Source organism: Centropristis striata, chromosome 13 (genome assembly GCF_030273125.1).
Source record: "Centropristis striata isolate RG_2023a ecotype Rhode Island chromosome 13, C.striata_1.0, whole genome shotgun sequence".
NCBI classification, from domain to species: domain Eukaryota; kingdom Metazoa; phylum Chordata; class Actinopteri; order Perciformes; family Serranidae; genus Centropristis; species Centropristis striata.
Genome location: NC_081529.1, coordinates 9261908 through 9282537, shown reverse-complemented (window position 1 = coordinate 9282537; position 20630 = coordinate 9261908). Strand labels below are relative to the sequence as shown.

Genomic DNA, 20630 nt, shown 5'->3' with positions numbered 1-20630 from the left:
TTTAGTTTTTCATATTTTGTTTATATTTTAGCCATATCATTTTAATCAGATTACATTGCTATCTTTTTTACCTGTGTGATTTCTTTATCTAATTATATTAAAATAATAAAGTTATTATAAAATAATATTTAAGCACTGTTGAAGGAACACGAGGTCCAAATTTTTCATTGCCAATGGCTGCCTCTTGTAATTGTTGCCCACATGATGATTACAAAAGCTCAAATCATTCTTTACAACATTGTACAAAAAACAATATTTTGCAGATGTAGCCAAATATATTGATTTATTGAATCACATATATCCATTTCCCACAAGAGCCAAATGCATTTTTACAGTACAGTTCACAAACATAACATGCAATACAAGAGAAAAAAGGCAACGAGATACAAAGATGCTGTTGATAAGAAAACCAAATAATACAACAGTGACAATTGTTCAATCATTTCATGAGAAGTATGTCTCATAATTATCATAGAACTTAGCTAATAATGGCAGGCAAAAAGAGAACATGTCAGCACGTAGATGGCTCTGACTTACACACACAAACACTCTCTCTCTCACACACACACACACACACACACACACACACACACACACACACACACACACACACACACACACACACACACACACACACACACACACACACACACACACACACACACACACACACACACACACACACACACACACACACACAATAGAGAGCCGAGAGCTCTCTGCACTTCCGAGTTGGCTTCTGTTCCACGAGCTTCCTGTTCACAATGTATAAAACCCTAAGGGGTTTCTTTTATCTTTTTTCTGAAAAGCTAACATGTGACAAGCTTTTTCTGTCCATAAGCTGAATTCATAACTACTTCACTGCGTTACTGGGCATTATTGGCTGTGAGCATCTTTTTCTTTTAACCAAGATAAAAAAAATTAAAAATGTAGGCACTGCAAGCACATTAGTGTTAGCCACAGGCACACTTTCAAAATCTCATCAGGGTGGTAAAATATAAAAGATAATCATTGTTATCTTGGTTAAAATAACGAGAAGTTCCTGCCCTGTAGAGTAGTGTGCTGATAACTATTCTGAATATGGACAGAAAACCTTTGAAAGCATTATTGTTCAGCATATGCTTGTCTGGCCAACGTGGAGCAGAGGCTTTCTTAAAAAGTAGCAGGACTTCAGCTCTCTACAGACTTCTACCTATCCCCCAGATTCTGCTTCTGTAGACTGAGTGATGTAAAACTGGCCAGTAAATCGGTCACCTCATCCACCTTGAAGAAAAAGAAAGCAAAAATACAACCATGTATGAATAAGTGAATTCTATGTAGGATTTCGTACAAATCTTTAAAAACACACACATTTAAGTTGCATGCAAATCTGATTATCACTCAATAAGTATGTAGTTGTCACCTGCTCTTTGGTGCGCGTGTGCTGCAGCTGTGTTGAAATGTGCTCCAGCCTCTCTTTAGCTTCACTCTGGCCCATTAAGTTCAGGTATTCCCTCAGCATTTGAATGATCTGCGAGGAAAAGTCAGATATAAAGATCTTCAGCAGCAGTATTACCTATCCAACCATTAGGAATGTAGGCAAATAAACCCATTCTCTACCTGTGTGACTTCCCCTCTCAATGTTTCTAAGCTGCGTGAATCTCCCTCCTGCAGAATATTGAGCTTGGAGCGTGCTAGATGCAGAGGGGTCCTGCCTGCCCGGTCCAGGGCATCCACACGGGCTCCTTAACAACAGACACAATAAGAGCACAAATCTCACAGTTACACAGGTTGATTAGATACCTTTCCACAAATTCTTAGTTGTAATTTCACTAAAATCTAGGGCTAGGCGATATGGGCCAAAAATCATATCCCGATATACAGTACAGGCCAAAAGTTTGGACACACCCATCTCATTCAATGCGTTTTTCTTTATTTTCATGACTATTTACATTGTAGATTCTCACTGAAGGCATCAAAACTATGAATAAACACATATGGAATTATGTACTTAACAAAAAAAGTGTGAAATAACTGAAAACATGTCTTGTATTTTAGATTCCTCAAAGTGGCCACCCTTTGCTTACTAGAATATAAGACATGTTTTCAGTTATTTCACACTTTTTTGTTAAGTACATAATTCCACATGTGTTCATTAATAGTTTTGATGAATTTACAATGTCAATAGTCATGAAAATAAAGGAAAAACATTGAATGAGAAGGTGTGTCCAAACTTTTGGCCTGTACTGTATTTAGGCTCAATATCGACATTTGATATATATCCCGATATTTTTGTTGCAAAGTGAGTGCAAATGTTCAGTCAAAGTCAAATATGACACAAGTAGTTTTATTGAAACTGTTTAAGTGAACATAAATACTGCATAACAACATGAGTACCTTGTTTCTGTCGATAAGAGCATGGTTGTGTTGCTATGCAACAAGGAATTCGCATATCACCGCAGCACATCGAGCCTCAAGTATCACCTCAATGCAAAACATATAGCAGCTAGCGGCTAGTGGGGTAGCTAGCGTGGATTGTGTTTTACTTAAAAAACCAAAGTATTATAGTTTACAGAAGGTCTATCTACCTATAGGCTACCTGAATTTCTGAAATGTACTATATTCCTAAATATGCTATTGCTACACTTAATGGCAAAAATTGCACTGGTCTGTTGGACTTGAACAAAAATAAACAATATTTTTGTTGCTTAAGCTTATGTATTCAGTCATTATTCAATGGTATACTAAAAATCCATGTGAAAAAAATTACTTCACTATTACTTTACTTCACAGGCCAGTTGAGTATCTAGATTCTAGAGGTTAAAGCCGTGTTTCCTTTAGGGGGAAGAGTGGCCACCGGGAAAGTCTCAGGCCACACCCTCTCAAAAGTCCGCTCACTCTGCATGTCTCCATTACAAAAAGGCCCCCAGAGGGATTTAGAGACTCTGGAGGTGACGTATGGTTTTCAATCGTTGCGACAGATTAACCACGGGAGACGCAACTGTGGCCGCCGTCGCTAACTGTGCACAATGTCAGCAGCTGATCATAAACAAAGCAGCATGGCTAATTATGCTCAGCGTCTCCACTGGTCATAAACATAGTGATTGTGAATTAACCGGCATCGCTAACTGTGCACAGTGTCCGGTGCTTGTTGTAAACAAACAGAGATCGCTAAGTGAACAACTCCTGCAGCAGCAGCACATACACACTGTACTGCTACAGAGCTAACTGCTAGCCTATTAGCAATTTGCAGATGCTAAGGGGTTAACATCCCCTACGGCTCTGCAGCTGGGAGAGACTGCTGCAGGAGGACTGTGCCGATTCGACTCATTCTTACTCTTCTTAAGGAGCCGCCGGCCCCCGTGGTTGTTGAGAAGAGTAAGAACGAGTGTCCAAAAATATCCAATAACACCAGAAAAAGTCGCTGGATTTGTCGCCAGTCGCTTTTTGAAAAATAGTCGCTAAGGGGGTCTGAAAAGTTGCTAAATATAGCAACAAAGTCACTAAGTTGGGAACACTGCTTTGTCGGCTTTTACAAATGGCGTGTGTAGTGTAGTGTAGAGTACTACGTCACATCCCGCTTAGTGTTCTATCCAATCAGCAACCAGGCTGTTTTCAGGGGAGAAAAACGGTCCTGCTCTTCCACAGGGACTAAAAAAGTCCTGTCAAAAGACCACTCAGGGCAGCTCGTATTCAGATTAGGGGCGTTTCGGCGAGTGAGACCCGCCTCATTCCGGGTAATGGGCGGTAGTGGAAACACCCTTAAAATTGGAGATTCTTACAGGTTAAAATTATTATTTCTACCCATGTCAATGTCTATATTTTTGATTCATTTTGTAACTAATTTCATGAGTAATACCGTTTGTTTTCATGGAAAACAACAGACATTTTCTGGGTGACCCCAACTTTTTTGAGCTCTAGTGTATATACAATAATATCTGCAATATCTGTAAAATGCAAAGTTCTCTCAGGAAAACAAACATAAAAAATATACAGTCATGGGAAAAAAAGACCCCCCCTTCTTTTCTCGTTCATTTTAATGCCTGGTATAATGATTTTGGTTATTATCAAGAAAACCATGGAAATTGGCTAGATATCAGCTTTTAAATTTAACTTTTATCAGCTATTTTTGTTGTTATCATTATATTTGTGGAATATTTTAGTTTAAATGATTAAAGTTAAACTTTCTTCCCTTTCTTCCGTTTTTGTTTTGTTTCTAACTAAGAAATAGCTCTCCTATAATGAGTAAATGAGCAACATGTATACTAGGGCAAGTACAACTTTTTTGGAATTGTGGTTGAACACACAGATTTTAACACCTCTAGAGTTGTCTCACCTCCTCTCAGCAATGTGGTGATTACAGGCACGTGGTTGGTACAGGCCGCTGCAGAAACACAGGTTAGATGCAACACAAAATAAAATAATAGCAACACTAGTTGAATGTAAAAACATGACTAAGCCTTGGCTTTATATTCATTTTAGCAAGAGCGAGCCTGAAGCAGCTGCACCGTTGTGAGTCAGTGTGAAACCACAGTCATATGCATTTCTGACCACAGCTACAGGTTTTACAGGTCATGGTGATTGTTCTCTTACCCAGATGGAGGGGGGTATTTCCCAGACTGTCTCGCTGGTTGGGGTCAGCGCCGTGGCTCAGCAACAATTGCACTACAGACATGAAAAACAGTGAATATCATAATTACTTGCAGTATGGTAAACAACCTGCTTTTCAAACTGCTTATGCTACAGTATGCACACACCATACTTTCACAACAAGCTAATCACAAACCTACCAATGCTCTCATTGCCATTGCAGGAAGAGAAATGGAGGGCTGTCCTTCCCTTGTCATCTGCTGCACAGGGGTCTATGTCTTCCTGCAGCAGCTTTCGAACTGGAAAAATACAAATGCATTAGCAAAACATAGCCTCTAGTATTAGAAATAATCTGTTATTCTGTCTCTGTTGACATAGGTTACTATATATGCGTGTGTAATTCACTATATGTGTGTGTGCATTTATAGATTAATCATACAAGATGCTTTGCTACAATGCTCATGTGCTAATATTGTTTTTAAACTATGATTAAACTAAATACATCTAAATTAATTACATTTACTCCATCTGCTTAAGCTTTCTCTGTCCTAGATTCTATAATCACAAAAAGATATATTTTATGTTTGTTGCAAAATCTGTGTCTCCAGTAATATCTCTGCAGGTCATATCAAGGCAGGAGTTTGTGTTTTGAAAGTTTTGTTAATAGGTCAGGTCACAGACATGGTGTGCTGAGCAGAATGATAACGGTCTTCTCTGCTTGGTGACATGACGTGTCCACGTTTGCAATAAACTGACAAATCAGCAGATCGAGAGGAGGCGACTTCTGGAGAGATCTACCTACATTTTTAGTAAAACCTCTGTTAGGCTATAAAACTGGGTTTCAGGGAAATTAGACTGCATTCGGCCTTCATGAACTGACCAGCCTTTGTCATGTCAGGGAAGTGTAGATTGAACCCAGAGACTCTGGAAACTGCACATTTCTTGACGTATTGTAATAAATGAAGTTAAACTGAGAACTCAGACGTCTCCTGCTCATCATTCCCTATCAAACGATCAGCGCAGAGAAATAGGTGAGGATTTTGTGTTGGAGTCAGATAATTTAATTTAAAAGGTTTCCTCAATGTATTTCTCAACACTAGTCATCTGTACACCACTTGCAAGGCATTTTACTTTTACATTTTACTGTTCATACCTGTGTCGATGTCATTGCTGTTTGCTGCTTCCCTCAGTCTTTTCACAGCTGTGGAGATAAGACATTCAAAGTGACAGGTATGTAAATATTGCTTCATGACCGGAGTCAGATTACATGACATCAGAGCTACAAACAAAGACATCGTTTACAGGCGAACACTGGCTTTACACTTTCAAGATGGGTGCTTGTTTGATTAGCCACTGATACATTCTGTACATGCTGTTTATCACTGTAACTCTGAGCATGAATAGCATGTTATGACATTGATATAATGAGATAACGCTAAATAGCTACTGGGATTTTGGCTATTTTAATATTACATAGCTTAAATATTGTCTTCTTTTGGTCTTCACTGCATACTGTGATAACTTTATTATCTTTTGGTTATATTTGAAATTACTGATATTTTTAAGGCTTTCAAATTGTATGAAATGACCCTACTCACAAAGCTAAAATAATGTTAAATTGGCAATATTGTGATATCAACTCTAAATGTTATTACACACATTAACAGCTTTAATTTACCATATATATTGTAGGGATGTATGGATATGTTGATATTAATCAATATATTGATATGTAATGACCAACGATCCAATATAATCGATTCAGTGAAAATTTCACTTAACATACGTCTTTATTTTTAAATTCACACTTGGTATTAAGAGGAATACATTGTTTTTCATTTTAATGTGTGGATAAGCTCAGTAAAAAAATCAGTTGCTTTGTGTCAGTTGATATGATATAAATTTAACTGATTGTGTTAAATGGTTCTATGTTGATCACAGGTCCCCGAATTGAATCCAATCGTATTGTGGCAGACTTTTGTAATATCAACAAATATCGTATTGTCCAAAGAATCTATATAATATCGTATTGTGAGGAAACTAGTGATTTCCTGCCCTAGTATTAAAGATAAAAGATAAGATATGACGTTATTTATCACGCAGTGGGGAAATTTAGTTGTCAGATACAGACACATAGATATAGAAGACAGAATAAAGAACATAAAAAATATATTTTTTGTGTTTGTTTGTTTTCCTGAAAGTACTTTGCGTTTTTACAGATATTGCACATTGGAGAAAATATATTTTAGCATGTTAAATAGGTTAAATAAGTTGTTGCATGTAGTAGTTATGAACATCAATGAATAAATATAAATAAGTGGTATATGACATATATAGTCATGGAAAAAATTATTAGACCACTCTTTTTCTTCAATTTTGTTCATTTAATGCCTGGTACAACTAAGGTACATTTGTTTAGACAAATATAATGAAAACAACAAAAATAGCTGATAAGAGTTTAATTCAAGAGCTGATATCTAGACATTTTCCATGGTTTTCTAGACAATAACCAAAATAACCATCAAGAAAACCATAGAAAATGTCTGGATATCAGCTCTTAAATTAAACTTTTATCAGCTATTTTTGTTGTTATCATTCCTTTAGTTGTACCAGACATTAAATTAATGAACAAAATAATTGAAGAAAACAAGGGTGATCTAATATTTTTTTTCATGACTGTATATTTTTTGTGTTTGTTTTCCTGAGAGTACTTTGCATTTTACAGATATTGCACATTGGAGAAAACATATTTTAGCATGTTAAATAGGGTAAATATGTTGTTGCATGTAGTACATCAATGAATAAATATATTTAAATATATGCAGATATATACACGGTAAAGTATGAGTGGTATATGGAATATATAATTATATAGATAAAATACAGAAGGTCTAATAAAGGCCTAATGTGGTCGGATTTAAACAGATATAGTGCAAATAACGCAGTAAAGTGACCTGGTGGAATAAAAGCAGAGCTGCCGTTAAACAGTCTGTCAATATCTGTCAATGTAAAGCTGAAAACGGTTTGTGCTGATTTGAGAAGCAATGAAATAATCCTTCCTCAGGCCAGTTGACTATCTAGATTCTAGAGGTAAAATTGAAGATTCGTACAGGTTAAAATTATTATTTCTACCCTTGTCACTGTCTTTACTATATTTTGAATTCATTTTGTAACTCATTTCATGAATAATACAGATGTTTTCATGGAAAACAAAACACATTTTCTGCAAACACACGCCACAAATTGTGTTTATGGTTTCTCATTGATAGAAAACGTGTCTGTCTCTTACCATAAATATCTTTACCAATGGGACCGACATTCCGGACGACTCTGTGGTGCCTCCTGGCCCTGCTGCCCGTCACCTTCCCCATCCTGCTGGCCACCCCACCGGCGCCCAGCTCGGCTCGTCCGGGCTCCCACAACAAGTGCAGGTACCTGAGCTCCTTATCGTCTCTCTGGCCGACTCGACCCAGCACCACTTTACCCTCCCCGGTCCCACTGATCCCGAACCCGACAGCAGCGGTGGTGTCCCCGGGGTCCATCCTCTCCAAGTCCCCCCGCGGCTCTCCGTCCAGCACCTCCCGGGTCTGGTCCTCGGGTCCGGGCTCCACCATGTACTCCCCCTCGGAGCTGGAGCGGTCATTATCCGAGGCTGTAGCAACGATTGGGCTCCACCCGTCCATACTTTATAGTGACATATGGATGCTGTGTGTACACTACTACTACTACTACTACTACTACTACTACTACTGCTGCTGCTGCCCAAGCAAGAAGGAAATAAAGTCGTTATAAATATCGGTCAACTTTGAATATTGCCTGTGCACCGTCAGCGACGCCATGGGGTCACTGCCCGGCACGTCAACTCACAAACTCCCCCATTGAAGTCCTTCCATCCTGGCTAATTTGCAGTATTTTCACAACAGAAGATACCCTTTTCTTACAGCTCCAAAATGTCCCCTATTTCACATTTTCCATTATCGGGTAAACGTAGTAAAATGCACACCCATTGTACAGTCAACAGCGCCAGAGTAGTAACGACCAATCACAGTCCGTGTTGTTCATCAGCTCCCAGCCAATAGGAGCTACGAGACCAGGCAGCCAATCAGATCACCCAAGTTGCTCTACGCATGCGCAACATGAAAACATTGTAATGGTTCACAAAACCACATACATATTATATTTTTATAAGTTTCACATACATAAGAAGAAATGTTCTAACTCCAAACCCAGTTTTGTTCACTTTTTGCATGAACTGGAGCAATACTGCACTTCTATTAAAGGCCTTAAGAGCAAGAAGGCTCTGAAAACTGACTTTGTTTTGGACAAATATTATAATGACTGATGAATTATACATCATGTTTTTTGTCTTTTATCTCTATCCCTGTGTTTATTTTGGATCTCTGTTTTGGAATTGATGTTTGTCTGATTTTGTGTGTGTTTTTCTTTCTGTAACCCCCTGGCAAATATACTGTAAATTGTTATTAAAAAGAAAAAGAAAAAAGAAAAAAAAAGAAAACAACATACATGTACAAAACAAATTTATTTTTATTTAAAAAAAAACAGTCAATACTCCATCTCACATATATCAGGTAACATCATGTAAAATGTATAATGCATAATCATTCTGTAACACCCATCCTCCACCTATAAAGCTTCATAAAATCAAGGACTTCCTGATATGATATTGGCATATATTTATGTTTAGAGATATCTTGTGGGGGATAATCATAATAAAGGAGCATTCAAAGGACAAGCTGCCTCTCCATTGACAAGCAGTGGGGGGATGGAGGGGAAGTGAGATAATGACCAAATAAGGAAATACACTAAGTAATGCTTCATTTTTCATTCTTGCCTGTAATCTTTGCTTTGTTTCTTGTGAATTACAGGATAATTTAACTTCTTTGGACCTGTAAATATTATCAAAATAAAGACAGGATAATCATTCTTTGGTTGAAAGTTGTACGTGTAACATCTAGTGATGAGGGTGTCTAAGTAGAAGGTGCCTTATTTTAAAGGGTTAGTTCTGATTTTTTTAAATGGGGTTGTAGGAAACTCTTGCCTGCTACTCCAAACCAAGGTTATAATAGTTTTGGATTTTTCATTAGTTTTAGTTTTAATTTTGTTGTGATTTTTTGTTTTCAGATTCAGTTAGTTTTAATTCGTTTTTAGAGTGAGTTTGCTAGTTTTAATTAGTTGGGGGTTTTTTTTGGAAAATGCTTAGTTTTAGTTTAGTTTTTATTAGTTTTATTGTTAGTTAAAAAAAAATATTTTTTTTGTAATGGGGTATTTGTTGGGTGCCAGATTCAAAAAAGTCCCAATAAATGTTTCCTTTATTTCCTTTGTCTGATCCATCTTAGTCTCAATAAGTTTATTAAGTCATAAAACCAGATAGATGAAATAGATTTCATATCAACCAAAAAGGTTTTCGTATGAAAAAAGTTGACAAAGACGGAAACTAAAGACATTTTCACTATAATTTTAGTTAGTTTCAGTTAGTTTTGTAACCACACAATACAGTTTCAGTTATTTATCGTTTTAAAGAAAACAATTTACGGAAATGTTTTTCAATTCTTGTTTTCGTTATTTTGTTAGTTTTCGTTAACTATAATAACCTTGCTCCAAACTGGGTTTATCTCTAAAATGGAGAGGCGAGGTAATGGTACGGACCCTTTACTTCACAGAACCCCACTTAAAAATATCCAAACTATCCCTTGACGCTAATCCCTCACAAGCCACTGTTGGGATCCATCAACCTGTGGAGGGGTTGGATAATTATGGTGCTGGAGGTAGAAGGTCTGAGGGACCTAAACAGCATCAGGAATATCTTTAACAAGCTGGAGTAAAAGAATCAGAAGTCAAGCTTCAGTCCTGAAGACATGGAGGCTCCAGCTTGTGCCAGGTAGTTGGGGAAGGTGGGGTCAGCCCCTGATGTGTCGTGCTCACTAGGCATCAGTCCAGCGTCATGAACGTTCTTCCACAGCTGACTGTCATGAGCGATACCCTGCTGCTTTAAGTATCCTTGTTGACAGAATAGTGGCGGCTTGCGGTGGGTGAGAGATAAGCGGAAGCATGATTCTAAAAGACATAAGAAAACACAAAAATTATTCAAACTACCATGTGCTGTACAAGCACTGATACATTCTTTAATTTTGCTTATGCTGGAAAATGTTTTACCAACAACTTTACCAGTTTAATACTCATATACAATGCCTATAAAAAGTATTCACCCCCCTTGTTCACTCAGTTTGTGAGGTCGGCCAGCTCTAGGCAGATTTAAACAAGTTTCATTCTCCTTCCATTTCTTAATGATGGAACTTTAACTGAACTCTGTGGGACGTCCAGTGAGCTTGATATTTTTTGTAGCCATCTCTTGACTTATACTTTTCAATGATCTTTTCTCTGAGTTGCTAGGAGTGATCTTTTGTCTTCATGTTGCAATTGTAGCACACTGCCATAAAGGGATGTCTAAAAACAAGATAAAAACACTAAATCTGAGGGAAATGATCTTGCTGCATGGACAGATATTTTCACTTGACAAGATTTCTTGAATTAAGATTATTAAATCTAGAAATAAGCATGTTAAACGCTCAAAATAAGAAATGAACTCTTAAAAAAATGAATCTAAAGTTTTTTTTATCTTGGTGAGAAACAAATAAGTTGCAGTGCACTCTGCTCGGGCCAGTTCATCGCTGCTTGCAGCTTTAATTTATCTTGTTTTAAGAGTTAATTTCTTATTTTAAACATACAACATGCTTATTTTCTAGATTTAATAATCTTAATTTAAGAAATCCCTCATATTTAGTGTTTTTTATCTTGTTTTAGTGCAGGAATAGTGATGAACGAGAGACTGGACCTCCCAGACACAGGTGTTTTTATACTATAATCACTTGACACACATCAACTGCACTTAGCTGATCTCCATTTACTAACTGTGACACTGCTGCATCAACTAGCTGGAACTCTGTTGAATCAAGCCAGTTACTTTAAAGGGGATTAATATCAATGCAATCATATATTTTAACTTGTATATTTTTAAATAATTGACATTATTTTGTAAAAATCTGTTTTCATTTTTTTTTGTAAATTCTTTTTAAAAAGGCCAAATTATATTGACCATGATTTCATGTGTAAAACCAACAAGAGGGTGAAACATCCAAGGGTATGAATACTTTTTTTATAGGCAGTGTTTACCGTATATTCATTCATGTTTAAATGAATGAATACATCAATTTGTGTGGAATGTTTATACAAATAGCATTTGCAGCAAAAACATGCAGTTTTACCCGCGTAGAAGGCCCTGAGGTCAGTCTGGACACAGTGCTCCAGGAAGCGCCGCAGAGGCTGGATATGAGATATGGGACTCTCCCATTCTGTGAGGAAGTCCTCAACCATGTGATGGATTGCCTTGGGCCTCGGTAAAGGCCAGCCATGAGGACGGAGCTTCATTTCTTCCTCTGGGGAAAGAAAATGTACAAACATTATTCTTCAGTCAGACTTTGGTCTCTGTAGTTTTATTGGTACAGCATGTCTACTCACCAGTAGGAAGAGTGTCGTAGTAATATAAAACAGGGTGCAGAAAGTTGGATTTCCAAGCTTTGGTCCAGTCCATTTCAGACCTGTTTGGCCCCAGATAGTCTATCTTCTTCTTCCCATACTGCAGGACTAGAACTATCAGTCCGTGGCTGGACACCTCATGGCCCGACAGAGAGGAAAACTGAGGCAAGGCTTGGAGTGTAAACTCTTCCACGTATTCACAGTGAGAGCTAAGAGTCAAGGAGGGAAGAAAGCACTGTAATTATGATGAGCATAAAATGGCTTATTTGTAATTGTAGTTTGAGGTCAGATAATGTTTGTTTCTGGCAATATAATTGGGTGAAATTACACCTATAAAAAACAGAAGGCAATGTAATAAGTATACAAAGAGAGGGACACTAGAATAGATAACCTGCTGTTGCTATTCAAACATCATCTGGCATTATTTGTTCTTTTACAAGATTGTGCTCATTTTCCGCTTAAATCTTGTATTTAGGGTTTTTTATTAGAACATTTTTATGTGCAGATATGTTATTATTTCTCTCATACTGTGTGTCTGAATATAGCTGTGTTCACCCTCTGTCTGAAGCCCAGTCTGCTCTGATTGACTTCAGTATCTCTTGGTGTCTCTGCACCATCATTGCAGCCAGAAAATGACGAAATGTCACCCATAAAGTCACCCATAAAGTTGGAATAAAATATTTTTTACCCCTTTTCATGAAATGATTGTAACAATGTGATTTATTATTAACAGATACAGTTTATATCTTCTCAAAACTCAATGAAACCACAATAAACAGAGGATTGTGTCTGAAAAAAAAAATTCCAACTTCATGGGCAACCTTGTTATAGCCTATAGTTGTATCATCACAACCTTACACAAGTCCTCACGTAATAATAAGTTTCTGAATATGCGACCTGTGCATTTTTCTGTTGAATGAGCATTTTGACACTTTCATAGTTTTATTATAGCACCAAGACCTGTTTTATAATCAGAAAAAGACATAATAAATCTTGGTTTTTATAATATGGGACCTTTCAGAGAGAAGATATCTCAATGATTTTGCTCCTTTGGCATCTAGCCCCTGCCCTTTCACATTAATTAAGAGGAGGCAGTTAAGGTGGGCAATTAGGAAGGATTACATCTCCTGGCTGACCTGGATCATTTGGGATTCACCAGGAGCAGTTAAAGGAAACAGCTAGGGGAACAGCAGGAACATAAAAAGTATTGGATCGATAGATGACTTGAACTCAGCAGATGGCAGTGCGAAGACCTCAGGAACAAATTAAGACAGTTATTAACACAGTTAATTAATAATGATATTAAACTGACATCTGCTTACCCGTGAAGAAGTATAACATCCCCCAGCACCTCAAACATTTGGTATAACCCTGAGGCCTCGCCAGCCCGCTTCAGGATCCAGGACTGCAGCTGTGTTGTCAAAAGTTTTGTCGACGGCCAAGGGTTACTATGGTAACGCTGTTCAAGTATGCGATGTACAGCTCGCGCTGTGGCAGAAAACCCATACAGTGCATTTAAGTATCACCCAATTACATGTTAAATCTGCACAAATGGCTGCTTTTTAAAAAAATGTGTGACTGTTATTTGTCAGCATTTATATTGTGACCCATGCATTTTAAGTGTTCATGGTCCAAATTTGTGTACTAGTGACTACATGTCCTGCAGGTGGAATCAGACCAAGTAGAACAAGGGATGGTAGAAGTGGCAGATAGGATGCTATGAAGGATTGAGGACGTGCTTGCTCTTCAGGAAACAATATAACACACATCTGTTGGACTTTTACCTGTGTAGCGGAATCCATGGACGAAGCCACCAGCAGATAAGCGGTAGTCTCTGGAGTGGGACGCCGTTCCAAGCACAAATAAGCCAGGGGTGTTGCTCCCTTCATACCAGGCTGTCAGCCCTGGCAACCTCCCTTTTGCATTGTCACTGTTCGGTGGGCAGGCAGAGCTAGGGAGATTGATTATATAAATTAAACAGATTGGACTTTCTGATACATATAAAACAAGGAGCATTTGTTGAAAGGGACACTGAGACAATAAGTCTTCCATGTTACATACATTAAGGCCGTACCTGTCAAATACACTGAAGTTGAACCGGAATCCAAGGCACCGAATCACTCGATCGTAGGGCTTTCGCAGAGAGAAGTTGTCAATGTAATACCCTGGAAGTTCTTCCCCTGTCACATCAGAGCTGTTCTTGTCCTCTTGGTGTTGCATGTACTTCTTTAACGTCAGGTACAACTGTTTCTTCTTCTCCTTCTTCTTTGTGCCCGATCTCCTGCCACCTTGCTCCTTTCCTTGACTGATAACAATTTTTTCCAAACTTGCCTCCACCAGCCCGTCAAGGGACTTCAGCTGATATGTGTCTAGTAGCTCATTATTCACAGCTCTGAAAACAAAAAATGGTTCACTTCAGATTAAATGTGATGATAGCTCCAGTGAAGAACAGTTTATGAAGTTATTAAGCGTCAATGTAGAACACTGATGCTCAACCAGGGGTAGTTGTTTACAGGGGGTACTTCGGTGTGGAGGAGCTCAACTAATGGGAAAAAATATAAATTGTGTTCGCTTAAAGAAATGAAAAAACATTTCAAATAGTTAGCTAAAAGGCTTGAGAATGGGATAAAGAGTTTAACACTTCACAAAAAGGCTTAAGAATGGGATAAATAGTTTAAATAGTACACTAAAGCTAATCGATAAATGGCTAAAATAATAGCTAAAAGTAACAGATTAATAGTTTAAATAGTTAGCTAAAGGAAATAGCTAAACGGCTAAAACAGATAAGTGGTTGAAACAGTTCTACAGTTCAGTTAATAGTTAAAAAGTTAGCTGGAATGTTAACGGATAAATAGTTAGGATAACAATTAGCTAGAAGTAACAGTCAAACTGTTAAAACAGCTAGCTACAAGATAATAGATGAAAAGGTTAAAAAAAGTTATCTAAAAGTTATGGATAAATGGTTGAAAAAAAAATTCAGCTAAAAGTAACGGATAAATGGTTGAAATTGTTAGCTAAAAGTTATGGATAAATGGTTGAAATGGTTGGCTAAATGTATGCTAATGGATAAATGGTTGAAATTGTTAGCTAAAAATATGCTTATGGATAAATGGTTATAAGGTTTTCCCCCTCTGCCACTCAAACTTGGCAAAACTGATGAAAATTGAACTTTATTTTAAAAAAATCATTGTATAACTTGTATAATATATGGTGTTAGATAACATCCAGCTGTGGGATACATCTGAAGAAACTAGGGATATGATGCTGAAGTTCAGGAAAGTCACAGAGACAGCAGAAATAAGGGAAGAGATTACCAATCTCTTGCACTACCTGAGATCTCCAACATAATGAGTTTGCCAAGCCAGTCGAACGGGGCTGGAGCTGAGCATGTGCACCCGACTTGCTCTTCCCAAGATGCTCTGGGCTGTTTCAAAAGCCGAGTTCCCCTTTCCCAGGATAAGCACGGCCTGGTCCTTGTAGTCCTCAGGATTAGTGGAGATGGATTCATAGCCATCAACCAGGTCGGAGCCGACAAACTCTACATTCTGAGGAACCCACAAACCTGTGGCTACTAGAAGGACGCTGAGGGAGAGGGGACAAAAGCACAACACGATGCAATCCAAGATCCAATCAAATGTAAAATTTTAATCTCAGGTTCAGCATGCACAAACTACCTGCATGTGTAGTCAGACATGTGCTGATCAGTCAGGATGTAGCTCCTGCCAGTGGCTGACTGTACGGCCCTGATCCTTCCAATGTCCACACCATAGCGGACCCTCAGCCTGAGCTCCTTCACAAACATGGACAGATAGAGTGGGAAGGCATCAGCTGGGGGGTAAAACTCACTGCTCACTCTCTTGAACAGGAGGTCAGGTTTATCACTCAGCAGAGAGTTCCAGTCATGGCGCAGGTTGAACTCCCAGTTCTGCCTTCCCGTGTGGATCTTGTTAATACTGATGAGCTTCCTGTGCCTGGGATACCTGGACACACAAAACAGAGCAGAGATGTGTTACAGGTGATTCGGGGGCAGGCGGGTACAATCACAGCCTCATGAAACTTTACAACCACAAACTAGATACCTAGAGCATTCAGAGGATGTGTAGCTTTCCCAGGTATATTCTTGAATTTAATAAAAATGCTTAATTCAGCACCAAATCTGTTACAAATGGTATCAACCCAAAAATTGCCACAACAACTTATGAGACATAGTTGAGCATGGAAATGGACTTCAAAAAAACAAATATTCATATTCCGAACCCTTATACACCTTGATAGGTTTAATTAATTGATTAATTCAAATATTTTTATAAGACATTTTTGACCAGAACAACTTGACATACACCTGCGTCTCAAAAATTAATCTTCAGGTTCACAGCTTTCAGATGGTCTACACCTATATGTGGCATTTATTTTTGACCTTCTAACCCCCCCTAAAAATCCACTGCCCACAACCCTTATTCTCAATAAAAGGCGCCTGAATGATAAGGGGTTAAATAAAAGTACATTGTTTAATTAAAACATTTCAAATTTACTTTCAGCGATGAGATCTGTTTACTATATGTGACAATTGGTTCACGTGTTGGCAATACACATGTAAATTTGTTCATATAGTACTCTTAAACTGAAAAACTAACTAAAAGTGTCAAATAAATGTAGTGGACTAAAAAGTAGCTTCCTGTGCCTGGGATACTTTGACACACAAATCAGAGCAGAGATGCATCAGACGTGTTTCGGGGCAGGACAGATAGAATTTTCATACTTGTTAAAGAAGCTGCCTGGTCCTGAGTTCCTCTCCAAGATGATGTAGTCTCTTTTAGCCTTGGAGAGGAAATATCCCATCTGCAGCCCTGCAGGACCAGCTCCGAGCACACAGTAGTCATAGTGGCGGGTGCCGTTGTGGTGATGGTTATCAGAAGAGCTTATGACACAGCCAGTCAAGATGAACAGGATAAAACAAGGAAGGTTTGAATCCATAACCTGTTGGACATGAGGTAATGAGGTAAAAGTGTGAGTAAAGACGACACAAAATATAAATTTACAGCAATAATGATCATTTGTATATCAATTAATCACCCTGTGTATCTTCTCGCATTAATCACGTGCCTCCATGGTGAATAAAGAATGCTAAAATTGAGAAAATCCTTGATGCGTTGAAGTAAATGAGAAAGTAAATGGAGTTTAACAACACTAGATATCGAGATTGAGATAAACAAAGTATCTATCTATCTATCTATCTATCTATCTATCTATCTATGACTTTTGTGAGAGTTTTTAAATGGTTTTGATATAGTTTTGCTGTTGTTAAATGCAGCCCCCATTTACTTCCATTTCTCAAGAATTTTTTCCTTTTTCAGATTCTCTGTTGCCACGGAGTCATACAAAAGAAATACTTTTTTCTTCACAAATTCAAGGTAACATGAGTCGAATAATACATAAAATGGTCATTTTTGGGGTGAAGTATTCCTGTAATCCTTAGAAAAGGCCTACTATAGTCGTATCATAAAACCTTTATGATTTGCTATAACTATCTTGCTGCTAAGACACATAAGTTCTTAAAAGCTATGGCAATCTGGTTACTTAAAGAGAATAATTGTGCATTAATGTAATTATGGAACGTTGTTTTTATTCATAGAGAGTTGTTGTTGATGTTAATACATGATCTGGTAACACTTTACAATAACCATCATTTATAAATGGTAAACAGAGAGTTTATTAATGTTTAATCATCATTTATAAATATTATATATAGGCCATTTAGAATGGTGAATACATAATTTATTAATGTTTAACTAACTACTAGATCATTTATAAATTACAAATAGATGGTCTATTAATGTCAGTTTTTAGTTACTTTACCATGAACAAACAACTAAATCGTAATTGATATTTTATTAATAGTTTTAGTTGCTCATTTTAACATTTTTAACACCATATTAAGTATGCTGATGATTTTGTATATGATTCATATACCTTTGGGAAATTTGTTGAAAACATTTAAAGATTAAATATGTATAGCACTTCGTAAATGGTTACATAATTGGTTTATAAACCATCTATAAACATCACTTAGTTGTATAATTTTCCACTTGTATTATTTACTACACTAGCCTGCATGTGCATGTGGGCCATGATCAACTCTCAACATCTAGTGAATCGCTCCTCTGAAGCATAGACTAAAGGTTTACAGATCCATGACTAGACATTTCACCTACTCGATCATTTAGCGACTGTATAAATGAGTAAAGGTGGTGGGAGGCAGCAGCAGGCTGGCCCGGCTCTCCGTGATCCTCCAGCCGCTCTTAGATCACTCCCCTGAGGATGCGGCGGCTGCAGTCGCCCGCTGAACCAGATGTGAGGTCGGCTGGTGCATTATAATAACTACATGAACATACCTTTATATCAGTTGATCCGTCGCGCGCAACATCAGTGATCCAGCATGTATCAGAGCTGTGGAGGCTGCTGCTGGTTTACATGTTTGCATTTTAAAGCGCGCTATGTGTGTGTAGGTCTGTTTACCCCCTTGGAAAGCTACTAGTACAACCCACTTCCCCCTTGGATACCAAAAACCAATGGAGGGCTGCTTGCATAAGGGGGCGTGATTATGAAATACCATAGAATAGAACAGAATAGAGTAGATCAGGAAAAGCTACTGATTTATGCGTTTACCCCAAAGAAAATATTAGATTTTATCAGTTTACATCATAGACAATATACAATATACAAATAATTTACAATATATTATCTATTGTATGTATATCTTGTATAGTCAAGTATTTAAATGCATATATAATGCCGGTACAAAATATCATATTATATCATATCTATCATGTGTGTGTGTGTGTGTGTGTGTGTGTGTGTGTGTGTGTGTGTGTATTGTTGACCTGCTATCTCCCCCTAAAAAAACACTGCCCACAACCCTTTTTCTCAATTACTTCACATATTACTTTAAAAAAAACTAACTAAAAGTGTCAAATAAATGTAGTGGACTAAAAAGTAGTAGTATATAATCGGCTCATTTACCACTGAAGAAGTAGTTGTACTCAAGTTGTATCCAACTACAGAACTTATATGTATGTAGAGTGGCAAGAAAAAGTATGTGAACCCTTTGAAATTACCTAGTTTTTTGCATTAATTTGTCATAAAACGTGATCTTATTTGCATCTAAGTCCAAAGTATAGACTTACACAATGTGCTTAACCTAATACCACACAAACAATTATAATATTTCATGTCTTTATTGAATACATCCATTAAACATTCAAAGTGATGGTGGAAAAAGTAAGTGAACCCTTTGGCTAATGACTCTATTAAGAGCTAATTAGAGTCAGGAATTAGCTAACTTGGAGTCCTTACAATGAAATCAGATTTGAGTGAGGTGTGGAGATGTAAAAAACACTCAAACTTTTTGAGTTTGCTATTCACAAGAAGCATCTGCTCATGTGAACCATGCCAAGACCTGCGATCAAGAATTGTTGATTTGCATCAGACTGGAAGGGGTTACAAAGTAATCTCAAAGACTTTAAGTATTCACCAGTCCACAGTTAGACAAATGGTCCACAAATAGAGATGATTTAGTGCTGTGGCGAAACATCACTGCATGCCTGAAGTTTGCCAAAGAACACCTTGACGCTCCACAACATAACTGGGGAAATGATTTGTAGACTGATGTAGACTTGGAGCATTCCAACATGAGAACATCACCCCAACAGTGAAGTATGATGGAGGAGCATCATGACTTGGGGCTGTTTTGCTGCCTCAGGGCCTGGACCCACTTACTATCATTGAGGGGAAAATGAATAACCAATTTTATCAAGGTATTCTACAGGTTAATGTCAGAGTGACTGTCTGCCAGCCGAAGATCAGTAGAAGGTGGCTGATGCAGCAGGACAATGACCTTAAACATCAAAGTGAATCTACTTCAGAACGACCTCAAAAAAGTAAATCCACCTTTTGGAGTGGTCCAGTCGGCGCCCAGACCTCAATTCAATAGAGCTGCTGTGGAATGACCTCCAGAGAGCCGTTCACACCAGACATCCTATCCATAATGGCTGAGCTGAAGCAGTTCTGTGGGAAAAATGGTCCAGAATTCCTCCTGAACCTTGTTCAGGTTTGATCAGCAGCTATCAGAAGTGTTTGGTTGAGGTTATTACTGCTAAAGGAGGTTCGACCAGTTATTAAATCAAGGGTTCACTTACTTTTTCCACCATCACTTTGAATGTTAAATGGATGTGTTCAATAAAAGCATGCTATATTATAACTGTTTGTGTGGTATTAGATCAAGCACATTGTGTTTGTCTATACTTGGGACTTTGATGCAGATCAGATCACAAAAACAAGACAAATTAATGCAGAAAACTAGGTAATTTCAAAAGGTTCACATACTTTTTCTTGCCACTGTATATTGAGCTTTTTGATTTTCTGCCTTATCATGTTTTCAGAGTTCCTCACTCTTTCTCTCGTTCTGCCTTGTCATGTTTCAGCCTCAGCAGTATGTGTTATGATGTGAG

General features: G+C 37.8%; 2 protein-coding genes across 2 annotated transcripts; both read right to left on the bottom strand.

The window, feature by feature from the left end:
* Positions 1-266: 266 nt before the first annotated feature.
* ankrd54 (ankyrin repeat domain 54) lies at positions 267-8663 on the bottom strand. The gene is made up of 8 exons (XM_059347097.1): positions 7859-8663; positions 5723-5770; positions 4770-4868; positions 4573-4644; positions 4316-4363; positions 1600-1724; positions 1403-1510; positions 267-1263 (listed from the first exon to the last, which is right to left on the bottom strand). The coding sequence occupies exons 1-8, from the start codon at positions 8250-8252 to the stop codon at positions 1189-1191; spliced, it is 969 nt and encodes a 322-aa protein (XP_059203080.1). The 5' UTR covers positions 8253-8663; the 3' UTR covers positions 267-1188.
* Positions 8664-9096: 433 nt separating this feature from the next.
* On the bottom strand, positions 9097-18654 carry foxred2 (FAD-dependent oxidoreductase domain containing 2). Its single transcript, XM_059349053.1, has 10 exons — positions 18516-18654; positions 16883-17100; positions 15798-16103; positions 15454-15705; positions 14198-14515; positions 13908-14074; positions 13446-13611; positions 12106-12332; positions 11853-12023; positions 9097-10644 (listed from the first exon to the last, which is right to left on the bottom strand). The coding sequence occupies exons 2-10, from the start codon at positions 17095-17097 to the stop codon at positions 10418-10420; spliced, it is 2049 nt and encodes a 682-aa protein (XP_059205036.1). The 5' UTR covers positions 17098-17100; positions 18516-18654; the 3' UTR covers positions 9097-10417.
* Between the last annotated feature and the right edge of the window lie 1976 nt (positions 18655-20630).

Excerpts from the sequence above, each read along its gene's own strand:
- foxred2 (XM_059349053.1), bottom strand. The coding sequence starts at position 17,097 with ATGGATTCAAACCTTCCTTGTTTTATCCTGTTCATCTTGACTGGCTGT. Across the intron at positions 15,706-15,797 it reads ATGTCTGACTACACATGCAG|CGTCCTTCTAGTAGCCACAG; the intron begins GTAGTTTGTGCA and ends CCTCTCCCTCAG. Across the intron at positions 14,075-14,197 it reads AACTTCAGTGTATTTGACAG|CTCTGCCTGCCCACCGAACA; the intron begins GTACGGCCTTAA and ends CAATCTCCCTAG.
- ankrd54 (XM_059347097.1), bottom strand. The coding sequence starts at position 8,252 with ATGGACGGGTGGAGCCCAATCGTTGCTACAGCCTCGGATAATGACCGC. Across the intron at positions 4,645-4,769 it reads CAATGGCAATGAGAGCATTG|TGCAATTGTTGCTGAGCCAC; the intron begins GTAGGTTTGTGA and ends TCATGTCTGTAG. Across the intron at positions 4,364-4,572 it reads AAATACCCCCCTCCATCTGG|CGGCCTGTACCAACCACGTG; the intron begins GTAAGAGAACAA and ends GTGTTTCTGCAG.